Source organism: Megascapheus bottae, chromosome 11 (assembly GCF_031878675.1).
Source record: "Megascapheus bottae isolate mThoBot1 chromosome 11, mThoBot2.hap1, whole genome shotgun sequence".
In the NCBI taxonomy this organism is placed as follows: Eukaryota; Metazoa; Chordata; class Mammalia; order Rodentia; family Geomyidae; genus Megascapheus; species Megascapheus bottae.
In genome coordinates, this window is record NC_143519.1 from 8,790,698 (window position 1) to 8,814,962 (window position 24,265).

General features: G+C 40.8%; 1 protein-coding gene across 4 annotated transcripts in view; it reads right to left on the minus strand.

Annotated features, from left to right (window-relative positions):
- Positions 1 to 2,295: 2,295 nt before the first annotated feature.
- Positions 2,296 to 24,265, minus strand: part of Clybl (citramalyl-CoA lyase) — a 177,643-nt gene continuing 155,673 nt past the window's right edge. For 2 of the 4 annotated variants that reach the window (XM_090341926.1, XM_090341929.1), the window contains exons 6-9: positions 23,436 to 23,603; positions 18,891 to 19,015; positions 3,332 to 3,451; positions 2,296 to 2,848 (exon numbers count right to left, since the gene is read on the minus strand). In XM_090341926.1, coding sequence (XP_090198052.1) covers positions 3,356 to 3,451; positions 18,891 to 19,015; positions 23,436 to 23,603 — 389 coding nt within the window. In that variant the 3' untranslated portion in view covers positions 2,296 to 2,848; positions 3,332 to 3,355. The remainder of the gene's footprint in view (positions 2,849 to 3,331; positions 3,452 to 18,890; positions 19,016 to 23,435; positions 23,604 to 24,265) is intronic. The other 2 variants (XM_090341927.1, XM_090341928.1) reach the window with 2 other exon arrangements.

A 24,265-nucleotide genomic window follows, 5' to 3' on the forward strand; every position in this document is an offset into this window, starting at 1 on the left:
GAGAGCCGCAGCCTCCGCGCCGGGCAGCGGGAGGCGCCGACGCTTCCGTTCGGGGCCGAAGTCACTGTCCCCGGCAGGACAGGCCGGGAGGAGCCGTGGCTGCGTGGCGGAGGCCCGGGGGCGGCGCCGGAGCCCGGGGCTGGGGAGGCGGCGCGGACGGCCGGGGTCCGGCCCGGCTGCAGAGGCCCTGCGTGAACCCTAAGGAGGAGGAAAGGATTCGGCCGCAGCTGCACCCCTCCATTCAAAGGCCCGCGCCCTCTTGGCCCCAGCCCCAACTCGCACAGAACGACCGATCGCCAAGTGTTGATGGCTGAGAAGAATGGCGAGGTGAAAACACACTCGGTTCTATTTACTAGCAAAACAACATGGCAGGCGCACCGTGGTGGAAACCTTCCTTTCCCTGGCCCGGGGGCGCGGCTGGAAACTTGGGGATCGGAAGCTGAACCCCCCGACGTCCCAATTCCCTCCCGGGGGGCAGCGGACGATCCTCCCCTCGCAATAAAACATGACTATTGATATACTTCTCCATACATTAAAATGAGGTCGTCGCCGAGTGTCATTAAGACCTCAGTAAAACAATAAAGACATTATTGGGTCCCCCCTCCCTCGGGCAAGGTATTAGGGGAATAAAGCAGTCTACACCACACGAGTCCTATTGAGATTAATGAAAAAATTATGCAAAAAAAATCTCAATTTCATTTTCCCGTGCCGAGGCTGGGCACACGTACCGCCTTGCCTTGAACCTGATGATTTATTAAACTAATCTGCAGTGATCGCCGCGGATGTTCTCAACTCAATCTTGTCCCGGCTCATTTTCTAAGTAATTGTTTCTCATTAGTTCTGATAATGTTTTAATAGTGTTACCCATAATTTAGCCCCCAAGAATTAATAACAGGGGGGTGTGATAGGGTGAAGTGGCTGCTAGGAGCTACGGTGAGGTGTAAACAGGTATAGTTTTTAACGATTCCATCGGCTCCCATCTCGTGTGGACACCCGCGGGGCTCCTGGCCGCTCCCCGCTTCTCCACGCGTGGTGCCAGAGGGGCAGCTCGGGGCTCCCCACACCAGGGCACAATGGGCCTGCCTTGGTCTAGAGTTTTTAGCCCCGTCTCATGATCATATATTATCCATGGAACCGCAACGTTACAAGGTCAAATTGATGTTCAAAGAGATTCCATCGACAAGGTTGTTTTGGGTGAACAAATTTAGTTTGGGACAAGGCGGGTGGGGGCCTGGGGACGCAGAGCTGATAGGGCAGGAGGCCTAGTTAGCTCTGGGAAGGCTGCTTTCTCCCAGGTCCAGGCCTCTGGTCTGGACAACCAAGGCCCCTCAGGAGGAGGCTTCTAGCTCCCTGTGAGTTGCTCACGTGCCCTGGGGTGGACGCCATCACCCGTGCCCTCTGGTTCTCTCACAGCTGACCCTATCACTGCTGACCCTGGCGGTGTGCATGTGTGAGCCCGAGACTTCGTGCACGCCTATCTCCTGTGTGCTCTGAGTGAAGACTGGCCACAGACGTCTGAGGTCCGGCTTACCTCACACATACCTGACCTCTTGGCGCTCAGCAGCAGCTATCAGATTTGTTGGGGTGCTTCTCCTGCAGCCTGCTGTCCCTGTCCTCAGTCCTGAAGTACAGAGGCCAGCCACCTCTGGCCGTGTCAGGATGCCATTTCCTCTTCTCAAGCCTGGAGTGGGGATGGGGTGGCTTCTACCTGCCTTTCCAGGCCCTGGCCTAGCCCAGGGGGGCCCAGTTGATGTGATGATGCCCCATAAAGGGCCGGGACCACTCTGGACAGGGGATACCGCTGACCAAGGCAGGCAGCCCCCGTCTCCGTTGAAGAGGGTCTCTTTGGTCGCCAGTTTGGGAGTATTAGCTAGCATCTCAAGAATGTTTCCCCAGAACCATCTTTCTGGATTTCGTTCCACCTCCCTGCCAGACAGCACAGGGTCCTCGAGTTCACACCCCGCACTGTCGTGACCCGGCACGTGCACTCCAGCAGCCTTCGCCTCTACTCACTTCTGCTTCTGCAGGATCTGAGGGAAATGAGGCAAAAGGAGACCCCTAATCGGGCACACGCCAGGGACCAGAAAGGGAGGAAACCAAACGGGTGTAGGAGGAAGTGAAAAATGAAACAGAAAAACAACTGTTTTCTATTTACAAATTTCAATAAACACAACAGCCTTCCCTGCGGTGTTGGTCTAAGAGTAGCAGTCTGGCTGCTGAGCAGGTCATGAAAAGGTTGGTGTAGAGTTTTAAACTTCCCATTCTGTTAATTTCTTAAAGAACAGTTGTCCAGTCTCCACACAAAAGCTCATGATTTAATGAGGAACAGAAACAAAATCTCTGATTGTTGGTGTTTCAAACTTCATTGGCGTCCTCTGGCACGCACAAGTTGATCCTCGTGGCTTCAATACCCTTTAGCTTTCAATATAAGAGTACATGCTGAATAGGGAACAATGGCTGGTTGTTATGTTTATTTACCCTTACTACAAGCTGGGTTAACCTCTTCAAAACAGCTTTACTAAGCCCGTTAACCACACCACCCATATGACCTGGAGCTGCACCTCTAATGTGATGCAAATCTCAAGGGGGCCATATGCACCAAGCCCCTTGGCTTTGTGTCTTCCTAGACGCTACAAGTTTATGGCTGAAGGAGTCCTGTCCCGGCCATACGTTTACAGGGGGAGGGATGGCTTCAATGGCGAACAGTTACATGGGAAAAGAAAGGGGAGAATGGATGGTCTTGTGCTTGTGCACATTTATTTTTTAATTGCTGGTGACTGTTGATTATTTTTCCGAGGGGAGAGCTTCCAGTTCACCACCCTGCGGGGGGAGGGTATGAAGATGCTATCTGTGGGATGGAAGGTATTAGAAAACAGTTTTTGACGGTTTTACTTGTGCAGGTATCCTTTCAAGTCAATCTAATACTTAATAATGTTTTCAATGCCACTGCTCTTATTTTTATCAGATTACTAGTAAAATAGAATCCAAGAAGGATGGAGGGAGTTTATGAACTGGGGAAGGATCTGTTTCCCTGAAGGTCTGATTTCTTCTAACTGCCCATCTAGGATTTCTATTTCCCAAGGATTTCTATATTCCCCATGAAATTATAAATTGCTATTGGCAACACATTAATAAATAACAATAAAAACATGAGCCTGCATCCCCAAAAGAAGAAAGTTCATTTTTAGAGGAATAATTGGCCCATAAGACAATAAAAACAACCCTCCACGATTGCCATGAACTGTAAATGGAGTGAGGTCCAATCTGCTAACAAGTTGCCTTGAGTATTACAGTTTGTCTTTAAGAAACCCACTGTATATGTTCAGCCCACCTGATGAGAGCTTCATTTAACAGATCATTTTTCCCTGATGGATGTGGCAAGCGTAACAATGTTCTGGGCCTGCTTCAGTAATGGCATGTCGATCATACTCCCTCGGAAAGTAAAGGCTCCCTGGAAAACAGAGAATACAAACTTGCTGAAAGAACGCTCAGAAATTATAGGCTTCCTTTCTCTGCCCACTTGTACAGCAAGAACATTTTAGATTCCACCTGAATTAGGCTGACTTTCCTGTCCAACTTTTGAAAAAGCCAAAGCAAATTGCAGGGGAAAGATTTCTTCCCTCCCCCCTACTCTTCAGTATTTTCATGGAGAGGGAAAACCCATCAGATGCAAAACATGGGCAACTATTCCTTTTAACTCTTGAGATCAAGCAGAAGACAACTGCAGAAGGAAAAGTGAAATACTTCCTTATATCATGTTTGAAATACTGTGTAGGACTCTGGGGTCTGGTGACTGATTACTGTTTGAGAAACTGTGCTATCCGGTTAGAGGGGGTTGTCATGGGGTGATCAGGAGAAATGCGGTAGGCCTGTGATGAGGGAAAAGGAGATAGATCTCTTGGGTCAGATGTACAAAGAGCAGGATGACCAGACTCGAGTCTGTAATAGAGAAGCCACACACCTGTTAAGTGGTGGGAAAGGGACACAGCTTTGTAATATCCTGGCGCTTCCATTTTGGCAGGCTCTTAAAATTTTTTTTCAGCAAATACTCAGTGAGTACCATAGCACCTAGGCTCTGTTTTGCATTAGGAAACAAGACCCAGTGTAGTTAAGAGATCTTTCAGTGTTACGTGACTAAGAAATCTTAGAGCTCTGCACACTGCTCTAACCTTTCTCGGAGTGTTAAGCCTTCCTCAGAAACTCTTATAGTAAGACAACAAGGTTTCTTCAGCGTACCAGAAAAGGGAGAATTAAATGGATGAGACAGCATGACTAGGACTCAGGGTATGCTCTTTTAATGACTTCTTTTCATTTCAACTGTCCATCCTTCTATCTGTTAGCAAGGATGTTGCTTTGAGTGGGAAGCAGGTGTCCTTTGAGACCTGGAGGTAGGTTGGAACAATCCTAATCCTTGCTAATTATGGTTCATTTGCATATAGCTGCACATAGTGCCGCCCAGTCCCTGATTTCACAAGGTACTACCTGTACACAATCAATGTTGTCTTTGCTGACAGCTTCCAGGGCTAGAAAGCTAGAGCTAGTCACTTAAGGTTATATACTTAAGAGGGAGGTTAAAACACAAATAAGTTGGCAGGCAATTCTTAGCTACATCTTCAGAATTTATCTTTCAATCAAGAGAGACTTAAAAGACTAATAGCAGGTGAATCACACCAGTGTGACACAAAGTCTACACTGTAGGTCAACTTTCTGACCTTTCACTTTTACTACTGAGACCCTTAGAATGGCCTGTGCCGGATTTTATTCCGTCTAGAGCTAACCAGGCTGATCGCTCTGGTCGTGATGAACGGGATGAATTTGGTGTGGAGAGGGTTCCTAGGTTAGCACCATGGAAATCAGGGTGGAGGTCACCTGCTGTTTTACAGGGCAATTGTCTAGTTTTGTTAGTGGAGTAAATGAGGAAGACTGAAGGCCTCTGGGTTACCCGCCCACCAAGTGGATTATGGCCCTGTAAAACTGCACATCTGTCCTTCGAAGGCTTCAATAATAGGCTAGAGAGACCAAATTTGCATAGATCACAAGAAATCAAAATAAAGCGCTGAGAATCAAAATGATGCCTTTGGGTCTAGGCCTGTTGCCCAAAATTGCTTTGTGTTTGACATGCACGGCCAAGATGGAAAATACTTCCTGTAGCTTTTCAAGACAGGGAGACCATTCTGCCTTCTATGGTGACAGGCACTGATTTCTTTTATATAGTGGGAAATACAAGTTAGTGTTTTTTATTCTATGTTTCAATGATTACTGCAACTTGAGGTTTTTCATGTTAAGAATTAGACTGCCTAGTGAGATATCCTTATGCTTTTGCACATCGGAGTATAATCTGGTTCTTGGTTTTGTTTTTAAATATATGGATTTCCACAGGCAATCTAAATAGCTTAAGTTTTGGAAAAATACAGTTGGCCAAAATGCTACTTTCATTTTTGGGAGAGTTTCTCTACTAGATGATTTTAGGAAGATTTTGGGTTCACTGCCTAAATTCTTTCTTGAAGACTTGACGTCCCATCTCAAAAGAAATGGGCAACTTTCCTCAGCTGGAGGACTCAGACTACCATTTTGTTTAAAGTACTTTTAAGTAATAATATGTTCATGATTAAATACCTTAACAACAACAACAAATATACCTTAACAACAGCTAGAATTTTTAAAGCAATCATTAATACCACACACAGTTTTATGAAATGCCCAGGACCACACTTTGGAGTAGATACTGTGATTTATCCCATTGTCTATTTCTCTTTAATTTTTGTATTAAGATACCTAATGCAAAATGTATCATTTTTACCTTTTGGGTTTTTGCTGGTCTTAGTGTTTGATCTCAGGGGCTGAGTGCCCTTCCTAAGCTTTCTGCTCATGGCTAGTGCTCTGCCACTTGAGCCATTGCTTAACTTCTGGTTTTCTTGTGGTTTGTTGGAGTTAAGTGTCTCATGGACTTTTCTGCTCAGGCTGGCTTCAAATTGCAGTGCTCACATCTGAGTCTTCTGAGTAGCTAGGATTACAGGTATTAGCCACTGGTACCTGGCTACCTTTGTCATTTTTTATGTGTACATAAAAAATGTAGTGTTAAGATGCTTACATTTTTTTTAATCGTGTCATTTTTATTTTATTTTTTTGCTTTCCTGTAGTCTCCGGTGATCACCATTCTACTTTCTAAGTTCATATCCATCATTATTTTGTAACTGAGGAAACTAAGGCACAGAGAGCTTAAGAAACATGTGCAAGTCTGCTTTACAGCTTGTAAGTAGAGAAGCAGGGTAAAACTTGTTTCTCTCATACAAAGCATGTACCATAGAGCTTTTCTTCCCCAGTAACTACTGTGTCATTTACTGTCCTAAAGCCCTTCAGAGGCATGGCACCTGTCACTCTATGCAGCTCTACCACGGAACCCCTGATTGTGAGTATCTTATGTGTGTCATCTGCAAAAAGGGAAAACAATAGCCACGGGCTGTGGACTTTCTGACATCCTGGCACGAATGATGTAGGTCAGGCAGAAGTGACAGAAGTCACCTTTGCTTCCTCAGACCTGAAAGTCTTTCTGTAGAGGATCCAGCTTTCTAGTTGCTGGACAAAATGTGATGTGATGGCAGCGATTAGCTAGCAACCGTCTCCATGGGAAATAGAAAACTTCTTTTTTTTTTTTTTTTGCATTTCTGGCTTTTGCTTGTGAGCAAGTGACTCATTTACCATGACACTTCCCAGTGAATTCCTAATGCTATTTTTGCAGTCGGCTGGCCATTCTTGACTTTCCCTTTGGGTCCTGGTTGTACAGTCCACTAATTGTGGTCCCTCCATCCGGGCCTAGCCAGTGAGCGCTCTTCCTAGCAGCCACCCGCTCTTTGAGCCTCCTCACAGAAGGGGGTATGGTGCTCCCACTGAATGTCTTCCCAGGGGTCCTTCCACCTATCCCACCTGCCGCTCTTGGACAGGCCCCAGTGTTACCTTGCTTCCCACACAGTTTTGTTGTGGCGTCTAATTTTAATATTGAGAGTTTGGATGTGAGGCCTCCAGAGCTCATGGGGAGGTTGTGGCTTCTGTGCTGGCTAATATGGCTCATGGGTGGAGCTGGGGTGTGTGGGGGGGGGAGAGAGAGAAAAAGAGAAAGAGAGAGAGAGAGAGAGAGAGAGAGAGAGAGAGAGAGAGAGAGAGAGAGAGAGAGAGTGCGTTCCTCATTGGAATCAAGCTGTTACATCTCTGAAGCAGATCTGATGGTCTTGATTCCCTTTGGCTTACAGAGTCCAAGGCGACATCTCTTCTCTCAGACTAGTGTCTTGAAAGTCCATTATGACCCTGCCTTCCAATGTGTGCAACACACACACACACACACACACACACACACACACACACACAGAGGAACTTCTACCATCTGCTTTGGTCTTTTCTCTAAAGGTTCTTCCCCTTTGTTGTTGTGAGATGTGAGACAAATGCCATCTCTGGAGGTTTCTAGTCCTCCTGACCATCCCTCTTCCTTTTCTACACACCCATCTTGCTCTCTTGTGTTACTAGAGTGCCTTATGTCTTTCTCACTGTGCTGGCAAGTCCTTAAGGATGAAGCTAGGCTTCACATTTCTGGAGCCTGCCACAGACATGTACCCAGGACATGTCAGGGCACCATGTTCATGGGAGAAGTTCCTTAAAGACCAATCAGACAATGCTGGTAGATACTTATGGAGGGCTAGGTACGGGGTGCAGCTTAGAGAAAGAGCACTTCTGCCTAGCATATGCAAGGCAAACGGGGCTTCCAATTTAATGGGACAAAACCCATGAGACCTAGGTAGAAACGATCATCTACTTATAAATGAGTCTGCACCTTGGAAGACAAGGCACAGGGTAATGGGACAGCGTTGCGTGGGAGAGCTGACATGGTCAGATGTGACTCCCTTCAGGAAACGATGCCAAGCTCAGATGTGAAGTGTAAAATGCATCTGCTCGGAGAAGAGAAGGCAGAAGAGACCAGGGCATGGCACATGATGACCCTGGCTGTTAGTGGGAGCTCCTGCTGGGTAACTCAAAAATATGGCTGGTAACTAGTTCTGGATATAATATAAAAATACCAAAAATTAATATGCATTTATTTTTAGGCACTATTTATTTTAAAATTTTACTCTGACGGATCATAATAATAGTACATCTATACTGTTATTTCAATGATATTACTATTTAGGACAAGACTGAAAAAAATTACATTTAAGTCATGGGCAAAAAATAAAATTTATAAAAATGCAATTTTAACCACGAAATTTTGAACCACCTGGATATAGTAGTGCCTACCATTTGATTTCCCTCTTGAAAGTACTTACCATAATTATTATATCAGAAACAGTAAAATTCAATAATATGTGAATGCTATTTTTGAGTCCTAAAAAGAACCAAAAGCATCCCTTTGTTAGCAGACATAAAAAAGGGGATGTTTGGTTCTTAATACTGGATTCTGTGAGTCCAGTGTTTATGGTTATACATCTTTAAAGCTGTCACAAGAAGCAATTAAATAATATTATTAATGGCTTGGGAAATAGAGAATATTTTTCTATTTTTAGTGCTTTCAATTGTAGTGATAATTTGCTAGGTATTTTAATAATATTTTGAATTAAAATGCAGCAGCCATTTACTCCTATTACCAGATAATTTACAGATGCTAATGTATCTCAACATGAAATTTCTAAAAGTTCAGTTGAAGTCATTCAGCATGGACAACAATTCGCATTGGGTTAATCTGTCCTTAGCACTGTGGCTGGAATTCAGATAGATGACATCCGGGGCCTTTGATGGGGAAGCCCTGAGTGACTGTAAGAATGTACTGAGTAGAAGACTGGAAGGGATCTGCTTTGCCCCTGGTGCGGGAATACGGTAAAAGGGGGGCGGGAGAAGCATGCTGAGTGCCTTGGGAAGGTCTTTCAGTGCCGGCCTCAGGGCTAGAGTTCTGAGAATGTGGCGGACACCATCTGCAAGACCTATGTCCCAAGTTAAAGCCTTGCACGCATACTCCAGACCCCCTCACGCCCTCCATGAACCCTCTCCTGTAGTATAACGCTGGCTTTCAAAAGTCATCACGCTGCCCAGTGTTGGTGGCTTGTCTGTATTCCTAGCTATTCAGGAGGCTGAGATCTGAGGATGGAGGTTCAAAGCCAGCCCAGGCACAAAAGGACCTGAGACTCTTATCTCTAACCTCTAGAAAACGGAAAGTGGGGCTTGGCTCAAGGGTAGGGTAGTAGTCTTGAGCTGAAGAGCTTAGGGACAGCTCCCAGCATGGAGCTTCCAATTTAATGGGACAAAACCCATCAGACCTAGGTAGAAACGATCATCTACTTATAAATGAGTCTGCACCTTAGAAGACAAGGCACAGGGTAATGGGACAGCGTTGCACGGGAATGCTGACCCGGTCAGATGTGACTCCCTTTGGGAAACGATGCCCAAGCTCAGATGACCGCCCTGCCCCCCTCCCACAAAAAGTCTAGGAGACTTAAGCAGCAAAAAGCCATAAGTGGATCTGTGACTCAAGTGGTAGAGTGTAAGACTTGAGGGAAAAAAGCCAAGTGAGAGCATGAGGCACTGCATTCAAGGACCAATACTGGCACAAAACAAAACTCAATGTACTGAGCCACCACTGGGTAACAGAATGGAAGCCCTGTGTGGTCCCTGAGTGGCAGCACTGCCCAGCAGAGCCCACCTGCAAGGACACCGAGACTTTCTGCCAGACTGAAATAGAATACTTCCTCGTGTAGCAACATTCTGAGGTGGCATTCAGAAGCTTGAGGCTGGAATCCAGGGTCCCAACATACTCAGAGAGGACGGATCTTGCTTTTCGGGGCTCTCCTCTCTGAGGCTGCTTGATGCAGAAGCTAGGCATACAGGCTTTGTACTTAGCTACATCTGAATGGATCCAGGATCACCTAACACAGCTACGTGAGCCAAAGCAGTTACTTGCCGGACTCAGTGTCTTCATCTGTAAAATGGGGATGATGATACTTCCTTATAGGTTTGTTACATACGAGGCTTTCAGTAAGTGGAGCTGATACTCCAGCACAGCTGTCACTGTTACTGTGCCATGTCACTGTTGTGATTTGTCACCATTCCCCAAATTAGGACCCTGTTCCCTGATTACTGTTACACCACCAGCAATACGACCACAAATCGCTACTGTCATTACTGGACAAGAAATGATTTAACTCCATTTGCCACTGAACATCCAATGAAAAGCAGAACATTTGAATTATAGCAGGGTTTCACTTCAGAGGAGCTTTAAGAGCTGTATGAGTTTGTGGTACTGGACTCAGCTTAGAGATAAAGCACTTGCCTAATAAATACTCAGCACTGGAAAAGAACAAAAATGAAAAGGAGTTTGAGAAACATGGTTTCATTGAAAATGCAATAAGCTGTGTGCCTGAGATTTCTTTGCCCCTCTAAATTCTTACAAATCACAAACATAGTTCATTTGCTTTTTAAAGAAATCAGACTCAGGAGTACTTGAGACTTGATGGAACTTCAGATGGAAAAAAAATAGACTTAAAAGAATTTATACAAGCCAGGAGTTTGCGTAGTGGTAGAGTGCTTGCCTACTAGCATGCATGAAGACCCGTTCAATTCCTTGTTACCACATAAATAGAAAAAGCTGGGAATGGTGCTGTGGCTCAAGTGGTAGAGCTCTGACCTTGAGAAAGCCCAGGGAAAGTACTCAGTCCCTGAGTCCAGGGCTGGCAAAAAATAAAAATAAATAAATATTTAAAAAATTTACAATTGTAAGCTGGAAAAGAAACTCACTAAATGTCCCTGATCTGAAGCTGTGGGCTGGCTTGTGGGAAGGAGGACAGGATGGAGGATGGCAGAGAAGGAAGAAGCATCCTGAAGGCAGATGAAGCGCCAGGCATGTTTATAAAGAAAGGACATCTGGAGTGGATCTGGCGTGGATGTAAGAGGAAGTGGCAACATTGGCATTTTGCTTTTTAGAAAGAAAGCCTGAAATGATTTAGTTCTAGTTCTATATAGAAAGTAGGAACATTAATGTACTCTATTTGGTAAATTAAATTTGGATTTCACCAAGAGTTCTAGGAAGGCAGAGGAGAAAAGAAGAATTAGAAGGCCCAGAAGGTGGATTGGTAGGAGAGAGGTAGGGAAGGTTGAGGCAACTGATAAAGGAGATGAGAAGCAGCTTAGATGTTTGGTGGCTTGCGTTTGTCTGTGGTTGTACTCAATCTATGGAGGGCCTCTGAGGAATGAGAGAATCCTTATTTCATAAGCCTGCAGGGGAAACCAGGGTGCTTTCCATTTTGAACACTCAGAGCCTATGGAGGGTAACTACCAAGTTACCTCAAATAGGCGAGGGACCAGAAAACAGATAAGTGTTTATTTTGAATACTTTTTACTAAGGGAAACTGGAGCAAAAAAAAAAAAAAATCAAACCACATGGAAAGCTATTTACTAAGATAAGAATAACCAATTTACAAGTGTGTTGAAATCTAAAATCATTTCTAAATTTGCTAACAAATTAGACCTTGTGCTTAATTTTTCATTTTTAAAAAAATGGCTTTATATAATTTGTTTGCTTGTTAGAAATTACATAGTATTCTGTAGCTATCACATTTACCTCAGATTTCTTTTTTCTTTTCTTTCTTTCCTCTTCCTTTTTTAAAGGATTAAATCCAGCATCTTACACATGTGAAAATGCTAGGCCATTAAGCTATACAGCCCCAGATTTCCTTTCAAAACTGGAAATCTTATTTAATATTTTTATTTTAAAATAAGTGTGAAATAAACCAAATGTTTAATTTTTACATAATTTAAAATGATTCATATCAAACTGCTGACTGCAGTTGTCTATGAGAAAGATAGTCAATAAATAGCATTTTACGTAAATGTGCAGCTGAGACCAAATACTTCTAGGCTTAGTCTGTTTTCTGAAGAGCAGATATGAATGAACTAATGAACCAAAAGATACTTTAAAAGATTTGCTAAAATATCAATGTGTGTTTTAAAGTAGACCAGATGAGCACTGGCTGATGGATAAAATGTATTTCAAGTTTTCTAGAAGACAGCAGAAGATGAGTATCATATAGTCTGTAAAAGTTCAATAAATAAGGGGTGGGGGGGAGGGAAATGGGGACCAAGACATGAGAAAGGGTATCAATGTATGTGAATTAATGCACATTAATATAATGTAACCCTTCTATTAATTACAATAAAAAATATATGAAAAAAAAGAAAAAAAGTGCACTCAATAATTTCCTCTGAGCTCTGCCAAAAAAACGGAAGCCAGTTAGCTCAGTAGTATTTGTAAATTGTGCTCTGAGTGCCCAGCTCTGTCTGGAGTGCTGCAGGGAGGTGGGCAATGCAAGACAGAATTCTTTATTTTCTAGACAGGTAATGAGAAATTGTTCCACTTTTTTTTCCTGTAGAGGCCCACTAATCTAAAGTGAAAGAAAATGGCCAATTCTAGAAATGCTTAATTTCTATGTTTAACAAAATAAAACTCCATTTACCGGATTGATATAAATAAGAATGATCAAATTTCTTAATAAGTACTCCTAGAATGAAGAGATTGCTCCAAACTTCACCATTACACTCAGATAAAAAGGTGAAGGGAAGGATGTGATGGGGTGAGGACTCGGAATGGGGAGAAAGAGAGAAGTGTGAAGAAAAAGAAGGAACAAAGAATTCAGCTAAGCAGGCCAAGGGAGGAATGACCAAGACACAGAAACACATCTACAGATCCAGACAACCTAAGTTGGAGTACATGGAGAATAAGAGAGACCAAGAGGTTAAATAATTCAAATAGTCTTCTTCTTGCCCTTGAAAAACACCGAAAGCCAAGATTTGTTTGTGCAGCAAAGGTAGAACTGAGAACATAACTTCAGGTATATATTCTTAAGATGGAACTGAGTGAGCTCTGGTCTACATATGAGGCCTCTTTTCAGCCTTCCTTCAGACACTGAATGAATGATAGTAATTAGTAAGGAATGAGTGCTATCCTGACAGAGTGGACCAACAAGCCCTCTTGGGGGGCAGGCTGAGTGAACAAGAACAGAGGAACAGGGTGGCACAGACAGAAGAGGGCCTGGAGAAACATATAGATATAGGGTCTTTCTTTCTTTTCTCATCAGTTTCTGCTCGAGCTCAAAAAACACTGTGTGTTCCTAAGTTTGAAACACCCACATCACGTTCTGATTGTGATGGAATACTCTGAAGACTCCGGTTTGTCATTAGCATGACGTTCTTTGTCATCCAGCTAAAACACATTTATGCCAACCACACTCCTATCTGTGTTTATAAACAGATCCTGGACTTGAGGCACAGCTCTAGCCCTACCTGGGCAATTCTGAACCTTTCGTGGATCCATCGTAAATGGAAGGGCTCTCACTAGAAGATTTCTGACATTTTTTATTTTTATCAACATTTTCTAAAATTTATAATTGAGAGGGAAAAAAAATCCAGAAAAATATGAGAGTAAAAAAATGATTCTGACTACAATATCCTTAGGAATGTGTTATAAGTTAAGAATGATGCAAATAATCCAAGTATCAAGTTGTCAAGGTTGTAAGATTTCACCTATGAATATTCTTATCCTCTAAGAATGAACCATACATTTGCCATTAAAAACAATGCGAAATGGGGTACTGTCAGCACTAGAAATGCACTGATCTGAATTATAAGTTTAAAGATTTGCAATTTTGGTGCTAGTCAAAACAATCATAAATCATCTTTGTCAGATTCTCCAATTCCTAGGAATTAGACATTTTCAAGTAAAAAATGGCATATAGTTCTGAAGATACGAAATGACAAGGACAGAAAGGAAAAGAAGTAACTACTAAGAATCTCAAAAACAGAGTTCTGTCCCTTCATCTTTCACTTTCACCAGAAATGCCTCAGCGCTGACTGGAGTGTTCCTACTCACGAATAAAGAGGAGGCTGTGGGTGGCAGGGTGGGTAGCGAGTGAGGCTCGTCATCTATTAGTGGAACCAACTCTTTCGGTTGACAAAGACAACAACCAAATCTTTAGATGGTTTATTTGATGTGCGTGAAAGGCTGGCAGTGGGATTTCTGGCACTTGAATAGCGGAAACAATATTTTTGGCTAGGGAGACTTCTCTTGAGTTCTCTCAGGGAGCCTTGGAGAAGGCCATCTGGACTGAACAGTGTTTCTTTTGTAAAGCCCGGCATTTGGAAACATAAAGGAAAGGTGTGCAAGCTGCAATCAAATACCTATGAAAACCCTTTATGTTCACTGCCTGGGAGGGGAGATTTATTACATGATGAAAACAAATTTTACTTTCTATTTTCTTTAGTAAGAGAGAAGTTCTTAATTTATATTCTGCTATTGGGTGTACTTATTAATGTCCTCTTGTTAATTTGTACAATTGTTTGCTCATGAGTGAAATTATAATGTATGTGTGGATATTTACAGTTGTTAGGTCAGGTAGTGACCTTCTTTTTGAACTTGATGATCATTAATCAGAGCTAGATTATAAGATAAATTTCTTCCTTCTTAGGCTTGTAACCAGATTGTGTACCCATACAACAAATGAAAAACATTGAAGACATTAAACACAATCCTCCCAAAGCCAAGTAAAACACCACAATAATATGAATAAAACAGAATGATGCTTGGAAAACTGAAAATGAAGCAATCATGTTTGTAGCCAGATATTGCAGAAATAAATACGCATATTCTAGCAAAGCACTTTAAAAATCTATCACATGAATTATGCATATATGTATGTATTTATTTCCCTTCAAATTTTTCTGTTAGAATCTTGACATTTATCTAGAACGAAATGTAATTCGTACATTTAGATTTCCCTATGATTATTAACAATTATTTTTAAAAGCAATAGATTCATTCCTTTAGCTTTCATTTTTGCCAAGTAAGTAGTGAAGAAGTAAAAAGAAAAAAAGCACTAAATTCACAATACAGATGTGAAAAATACAGCTTCAAACATATTTAAAATAAATATGTGTACTATACATATTTATTTCTACATAAATTACAATTTCTATTGATATCAGTGTTAACTGATTCTTTATTTGAGAAGTTTTTATTTTAAATATCCAATTTTCATACTGTATAAAATTCTTAGTTAAGAATAAAGAACTGTTGAAGTCCCATTTGTTCAGTAAGTTCACACAAAATCCAATTCTGAATGGAGAGTTTTCAAATATTGTTGGAATCACCATGAAAGAAGATACAAAACGGAATTGACTTTTAAGAAAATCCTTTGTAAATTTAAAACAAGTAATGTGGAAATTCAGGCTGCAGTGTTTCTGTTAAATAATTTGAAGCTGATGTAATTAGTCAGATGCTGATTGTATCTCAAAATAGGTTTTGCAAGTACAGGAAGGCCAGTGTGGCTTTTGTGAGGATGCGAACCTCACCATGATGCTATTACCTAAGTTACAGATGCTTTCATTTTGGGGAATTTAAATAGGACCATAGATGCTATGGAATGTTTAAACGTTTCTGACAGGTTTTAATAAAAGAAGATAATCTGGAGTCCAGAATATTGCCCTAAATCTGCTTAGTGGGAGTGATATGCCACACAAATTCTTTAGCTTGAAAAACTCCTGGAGACTGTTGAAACGACACAGTCACAAGTGTTATTACCTGCCATAGGATAATAGGTGAATGATCTGATTATTATTACCATTTTTCTAATGTAAAGTGGTTTTCCACCTTACATGACATTAAAATCATCAAACTCCATTTCCACAAAACTTCTAATTGAAATAAAGGAAAATGAAAATCTCTCCTATTACAGACTCTGAACCCCAGTAAATCATTGTCTCATGATCTAAGTATTTCTATGAACTTTGTTCTTTGGAGAAGACAGAAAGAAAAAGTTGGACTTTTATTGTTTGGATAACAATAACCATAATTGTTATTACTATAGAAAACACAAATGACTTAGTATTAGCTGTGAACGTAGCTATGTCTTTGATCTTTGGGAAAAATGTAATTTAAGATAGGTGAAGGACGAAATACAGAAATACAAAGAGATATAGTTTTGCATTCTTGGGTTGTTTCTAGTTAAAACATTACTTGAATGACATTTTCATTCAAGTAGGAGGAAGTCTTTTAGAAATGTCCGAGTGTCTCACTATGGCATGAATCACCAGTTTTCAATTCTTAAGAGTCATCTATGCTGTGGGCAGTTCTGAAAGGTCCATGTTTTCATCAATTGATTCACATCTGGAGTTAAATCGATTTGACATTTGACATTTGTTGGAGGTGATTCTTTCTACAACTGAGTTACCTATTCATATGAATTCTTCATGAACAGAACTCATACTATTAAACCCCAAGAACTCGTCAAGACCTAGAGTCACCAATTTTTGTGGCCAGATAGATTCTATGCCAGGTAAAAGAAACATGTTAACTGGATAAAATAACCCTGTGTTCCTACTAAAATGCTCCATTACCTGGATGATTTGAACACTGCTGTACAAACCATCTGGAGAATTTGCTGTAGGAAACAAGCCTCCACAAATTGAGAAGGGAAGGTTGTCTCTCCTCTGTTCCAGTTTCTATGGTTCTCTTTAAGAACAACTATCTGACCACACTGTTGTGAAAGTTTATGTCCCAACAAGAGGGCAATTCTTGCAGGGAGGATAGGCTCAGAATTTAACATTTAATCAAAGGGCATGAGCAATTTCCCGTGGGAATAACACTTTCAAGATACAACAAAAAATTGTCTCTCCTTCATTCATGAACCCAAATGTCAAAATAAGAATGTTTTTGGCTTGGGTCTTGTTTAGGGGCTAGTGAAATATACGGTGACCTGTCTATTACTCTATTGCTTATAGTGCTAGGGGGCTCCCTTCCTCGCTGTGCAATGTGAAAGGCAGCAAGGATGGTCCACGGAAGCTGTGCCAGTCCACATTGCAAGCTCTGTTGTGTTAATGGAGTACATAATGCCTCAGTTTACTATTTCAGCAAGAAGTGTTTGTCGAGTGTGCATCCTTAGATGGCGTAAGGCACAAAGTGGAGGGAGTTAGTATGTGTATTCATACAGGCTAGCTGCTACTTAGCAAGAGGGAAATTCACGGAGTTGTTTGCATAGGTAACTGAAAGAATCCATGGTCTGCTCTGTAGGGGGATATCTGTTTATTCATAGAGAATTTTGAGGGTTTTGGGTGGGGTTTTTTTGTGAATTATGGGACTTGAACTCAGGGTCTAGGAGCTGCTCCTTGAGTTCTTTTGCTCAAGGGTAGTGCTCTACCACTTTGAGCCCAGGTTCACTTCCAGTTTTCTGGTGGTTAATTGGAGATAAGAGTCTCATGGACTTTCCTTCCTCAGTTTGGCTTGAACTGAAAGCCTCAAACCTCAGCCTCCTGAGTAGCTAGGATTACATGTGTGAGCCACCAGCAGCTGGCTGGATCTTGAGTTTTGATTTAAGATGTAGAGATGGAGAAAATACAACAGGTCAACACAGAAATCTTCTAGCTAGTGGGGGAGAATGACAGAAAGGTGACGCTGATCCACATACGCTGAGTTCATAAACTGACATGTTGAATCAAAACCCATTTACACAACTATTTAAAGACTAAGAAAAAAAAGAAAAAGAAATAGAAATGTTTTTCTATGAACTGCCCTATTTTTATTGATGGTCACTGTGGATGGGAAATGAAAGGATGTTCTTTATAATGAAGGATAAACATCTAAGTGGTATGGATGTTTCTGATATAGTATACTCTGTTAATGAGTTTGTGCAAAGATGAGCATGCATTCATGTGCATGTGTATGATCAGAGTAGAAGATCAAGTTTGAAGGTCATTCCATAGGGAGGGACTCATGTAATACTGTCACCTATGTTTACAAGTCCTGGGGTCCTCAGGCGTTTCTGCTGCTGGTGAAAAGTGCAAAGGTCACTGCTCACAGGATGACACAGGCTTCACCACTGTACCTGCTTTTCTTCTTTTCCTCTTTTTAATTTTTTTTTAATTTTAAAAGAAGGGAAGTTGTTTAATATCCAAAACCTCCATTATTTTCTTTATTCTTTCTCCTAAGTAAATTTGCACTGAAGGCATCAAAACTTTATTCCTTATGGGAATCATGAGGCTGAGTTTAGTGATTACTTCTAGGATAGATTTATAGAGGTAACTTTCCCTCCTATCCTCTTAAAAAGAGGCAAACAGTATTATTGCAAATAACCTTTAAGATAATTAACTGACAATGCTGCAACTAGCATAAAATCTTCCTTCAGGCGACACCTAATTTAAGTGTTACTGGCACAAAGTGGAGACAGATTGTGCATTACCACTGCAATATTTACATAGCAGAAACCCACAGAGCAGGAAACGTGAGGCTCAATGATGCACTAAATTAGGAACAACCGTTCTCCAGTGTTAATTTGCTTTCCATTCTATCCAAATCTCAAGTCCAGAAATCGGTACAATCACACATACAACCTCCCACTCTTAAATGATTAAACCAGAGGAGATTTTTGTACTTTTTTGTTCCCCTCCCCCAAATTAAAATAACTTGAAATTTATTTCTTTTCTCCACAAGAACCATTTGGTTCAAACTGTGTTTATTTCATTACAACTTGCTCTCACTTTGATCTAAAATTATTTTCATATGATGCTGCATGGAATTCTACAGAGGAAAAAATGAAACAGACTTCTATTTTCTCTAAGGATGCCAATGTACTTTATGAAAAGAACAAAACAAGAGAGTGGAGGGCCAGTTAGTTAGTGGGATATTTAGGAATGGGGAAGGGGACATCTACCTTCGCCCACTGTCTGACTGATGAATCTTGTTTCTGGCCCACCCACAGCCCACCACCACCAAATAAAATGAGTTTTCCTCAAGCTATTCCAACATTTTTTTTCATGCTCCCCCAGAGTATTTTAAACCCCCACTTCACCCAAGGTGGTGACAAAACATTTACCTTTCCTAATTGCTGGTGCTCGTTAAAGGCCGAAATCAGTTCTTTAGCCCACTGGATTTTCTCCGGGGAGGGGGTGAACTGTTCCTGGACCACAGCGATTTGGTTGGGGTGGATCACCTGCTTACCTGAAGAGAGAGCGAGCACACCAGGATTTCACATATGGATGGATGTGCAAACAAGGTCTCACTGTGTGCTAAATAACTTAGAACTTTTTTGAAGGAAGAAAACAAACCCACAACAGAACAAAACCAAACCCGTAATCAGGCAAGCTTTTCCAGAACACCATATGATAAGCAATACAGTTGTGTTTCTGATCCTATAGAAATGCCACCTCCATGCTGATAATCTCCATTTTCAGTTCAGGTGGATGGCGCGGGAAGCGTGTTGAATAGCAGTTTTGCCTGGGAATTTAAGTGATAATGCCTGCAAATTAGAGTGATCATATGGGGTTAAAGGAGAATAACATGAATCATTAGGTCTCCCAATTTTGCAAGTTGCCTTTTGTTTATTTTGTAGGATTCTGCTATCTTCCATGATGACTTGTAGAAGCTGCACGTCAATTTTCATCTAGCTTATAGAAAGACATTACAATATTAATATCAAATACTGTTTCACAATGACACATTTAAATTTCTTCAAGTTGAACATGTGTCATCTCTAACATGTGCTATTTTAATGAAGCAGTATATCTAATACCTAAGGTAGAAGGCAGAGTTGAATGCTATGGCCTTTAGATTAGTCTTATTTTACTGAAAATATATGGAAAACTTCTGTATCCAAAATACATGTAAATTTTCCCTTTTTGCTTCTAGAAGAAAGGTTGGCTGTTTTTCCCACTTCATAAGCACCTAACACATCCTAGAAGAAATCTTATCTGTAGAAATACCTCCAGAAATATTCAGTTCTTTTCAAAGGTTAAGGATTTTTAAATAAAAATATCATACAGACTTAAGTGTCAAAGGCTTCTGTGAAATCATGCTGTTGTTGTAGAAACAATTTAGTAATCAGGGAAATGTGAAATCTAATTAGGCCATTAATAAAATGCAGGATAATTTAATGTTGTAATAATGATAAGATTATGTTTTATTACATGATAAAGTTAAAGATACAATTTGCCTCTATAAAAATGAATATACTCTTAATGTTCATTCACTCTCCTGGATATATTTGTTAGTATATCAATTTAGTTAGCTTTTGAAACAGTTGTTTTAAAATGTACCTAGTATACATTAAAGCTGAATGTTTTATGCATTTATAATTTGTTATAAATTCATAAAATATTTTAATAATGTTTTCTTACTGCCATTATTCTGTGGAATAGAAAAAGGAACAATGTTGATAAAAAATTTTAGCTCTTCACTCAAAGGAGTTTAACTGAATAAAACAATGTCTTTTCTTTGCCATGCTATAACTAAAAAGTCCTTTCACTGCTATTTCATTCCGTCAGTATACTAATAAAACATTAAAAAAAATCTTATATAAAGAATAGCACTTTATGATTATTTAAATCATTATTATTATTTAAGTAATAAATAATTGTAACACTTGTTACAAATATTATTTAAACAGTGAATAATCACATTGTTGTTCAAATAATACTTTAATTTATTTGAAGAATAATTTCTAGACACAACATGAGTGCTCCTTCCAATAGTAGATACTGAAATAATATTTAGGTAATATAATAGTTATGTTGATAGTCGTTCTCTACTAATTGTTAGCCCTGAATTTTATCATTTATGCACATAACTTATAATTATGTACATAATTAACCAGGCCTATTTCATGGCAACTTCCTGCTATAGGTACTGTAATTTGTGGAGCAAACAGACTACTTAGAATACTGTGAAATCTCTGAGAGTGCCTGGGTACCAACATTTTGGTAATTGGGCTCTTTTTAGGGTGTGTGCTAGGTTTTAGAAATTTCTGTACATTCATACATGAACTTCTCTTTTATCGTATCATATGTATTCCAACAGACTTTAATGCCATGTGAGAATGAGGCAAATATTTTATCCAGAAGAGTTGTTATTGACAAGTTACTGAGAGGGTGCAAAATTGGACGACATTAAAATTTATGACCATGAAATCCTTTTTACAGTACCACTTGATATATCTTGCTTTAAATCAATACCTGTCAAGTCTTTTAGGTAACTGTATGATGGTGTCATTTTTGTCTTCTACAAAAGACTGCAAAAAAGAAGAAAACCTATAGTGCTTCATATTTATAATCTTTTTTCTCAGCATGCAGCCCTGGAGTAACTATAATGACTAAGTCAGCTGGTAAAGCTTTAGTCCAAGATTTAGTTCGAGTGCCTTTTTATTAAAACAAAACAAAACAAAACAACGCCCTAAAGTTAGTAGCTATTTATCCCGCCAATGCATTGATTTAAAATCAATCAACATGGATTGTTACCCCAGGAAATAACGACTGTAGTAAAGAAACGATAGCACCCCTTTGGGTATATGACTTTTAAAACATGACAAATCTTTAAAATATATATCTTAAAAGTACAGAAAATTCTTACAGCCCAAACTCAATCTTCATCAGTGTTATGGGTAACGGAATACTTCCGGTGAGTTTAAACCCTGCCACTACCTGGTCCGGATAGGTGTTTTAGAGTAGGGCATAGTACTCCTACTTCCTCTATTACCACCCCCAAAACAAAACAAAACAAAAACCAGGTCCTCCTGACCTCTCTTTCCTCTCTTTTTCCTGTAAGGCATAAGGTATGGAAGTTAAATGCCAAACAGATCATGTGTAGTCTAAAGTAGTAAAAACATTTACTTTTTAAATACCTAGTATACATAATCTCATATCTTTTAATTGCCTTTAATTAATCTGTGGAAATATAGTTGGGGCAACAAAGACCTTCTCTTTAAAAATTACAGAATGGTTAGTGTGTGGCCCCACGCGTGGTCACGTTCACTTGAACATGCAGTGGGCACTGCGCCCTCAGTCCCTCTCCATCCCCCCGCTTCCACTGCTCAGTGATTTAATACTCCCTGTTGTGGAGAAACAATAGTGCCAGGTCCATAAGTTTCTCGTGCTGAGTTGGGCACAGTCTAGAAATTTAAACCGGATTTGAAATAGCCTGTCGTCTGTGATTAAATTGGGGGCCGATTTAATTCAGTCCTGTGTCCTAGAGAAACTCTCCAAGCCCTTGGAGTCTCTGGGACAAACAGCACCCCGGAGGAAGCTGAGGAAACCCAGCTCATACTGCTGGTGGTAGAGACCAGGGCTCTCGCTCTTCTATTGCATCAGTTCCGATTTCAGGGCAACATCTGGCTGCCTGGAAGCCAATGCCACACATTTTAGGAAAATGACACCAGGGTCTTTTAGACAGATTTCATGGAATTTTTTCCTTCAACTTTTTCTATTTGGGCCACATCCTAACCAGTTGTTGGAAGGAGACAGGGACAAAAACCACCTCATGGATGTGGCAGGGGATTCTTTTCTTTCTCGGTCAGTATTCTATGTGGGGAGGATTCATTTAATGATTAGTTCAGATAATGGAAAAATACTTCTCTAAAAGGGATCATATTTCCTTTTTTTAATTCAAAGAATTAGAAGTTCATGTTTATTTTAGTTCTGTGTTATAAGCACACAAGTCAGTGCTTTATTTAATTCTAAAATAACTGTTTTCCTCCTTAACTAGTTGCTCTTTAAGTTTTTCAGTTTTGTTTTAGGTTAAATCATATTCCGTTCAGCCATCTTTCACATTTCAGAAGATACAAACTAGATACAATTATCAAATACTTGCAAAAGTGATATTTGCTCCATTCTCACATTATAAGGTGTATTTCTAATATTGATATTCTTAGAACTTTTGGCATGAAAACAGACAAGGACTGCTGTCTTTGGTGCCTAGAGTGGCCAAAGCATCCTATAGCGATTTTACGAAAGTATACAGATTTCTGTCGTAAACCCGCCATTTTCTGTGGCTTCCTGGGCTCACGGGGTCAGGAGCTACTGGTACAGTGATGGCAGCTGCCCACTTGAGCCCCGAGAGGCCTCTGCTGACCCCCGCGCTGGCCAATATGCACAGGTGTGCCGGGACATGGACATGGTAACTGGGAGATGGGGGCAGAAGGAGATGGGAGTGGCCAAAGAAGAAAAAAAACTAGGTATGTGTAAAAATCAAATCACAGACAGTATCAGGATTTTTTAAGAAACCAATTAATATTTTGACTATTTTGGGAACGTTTTCTTCTACACATCAAGCGAAATTCTTCTGGCAACTCTTCTTCTGGGGATCAGCTAAAACTATAATAAAATACTTAAAGAGGATAGAAAATAAATGGTAATGAATATAAAGAAAAAATAAAATGAGTAGATCATCTTTTGATTTTCAAAGCCAGAGAAAAATGTGACAATTTGCCTATCGGTTCGATTTGACCTTCCCCTGGGGCAGGTGTATGTGGGGGGGGCGGGGAGCGGGTGAATACATGAGGCATCTGATGATGTGAGAGGTGATGTTTCTGGTTCTGCTTCTCTTTTGCTAATCTGAACACTGCTTTCTAAGCTCTCGTTAGAAGTCATACCAGTGAAGCCCATGGCAGCTCCCTGTCTCGACTGTCTGAGAAGGCCGTCTCCATCCCGGAAGTCAATGTACACCAGATCAATGGCTTGTATGCCGAATGCTTTCGCCACCACGACAATCTTTTGTCGGGCGTAGAGAATGTCCTGGGTCTCTTTGCTACTTGTTGCTCCTGAAAATGAGAATGTGGATGGAAAATAGAAGGCTTTTAATTTTGAGAAACTTATTATTTATTAACTTTGGAAAGGCATTTAAGTGTGTAAAGACATCTGTGTCTCCTTGGGATTTGCTCAGAACAATATTTATTCAAATGGAGAGGAAGAGGGGCACAGAGAGGCAGATCTCACCACATACGTGTCCACATTACTGGCTGTGTGCCTCGAAACACAACCATTTCTACATGCCACGGAGAAAGGCCCCGTTTATTTCAGGAGATGGCATCACCTTGATTTCCTCCTTTTTGTCATTGGGAAGTGTCAGTCCAATGTCAGTCAGAAAGTGGCTGAGAAGCCAGGCACAGACATGGCTGACTGCTCACATTGAGTGCAGAATGGCGTGTGCTAGGCCCATCCCAACTGTGCTGGGATTGCAATGCTCTGCTCTCACGGAGGCTCTGGGTCAAGCACTTCGGGGTTTGGAGGGAATGCTCAGGAGTAAGGATAAGTCACTTGTTCTGGGTGCTATGCTTTCTCTAGTCTACTGAGCTATGGGACATACAAGTCTCCAGGGAAAACAAGTATTACAGAAGTTCCTTTTATTCCCCTCACACGGGAGGTGTATGTGTGGGTGGGGCTCACTGCTTGTCTGTGGCACTCACTGCTCAGGGGAAATGTC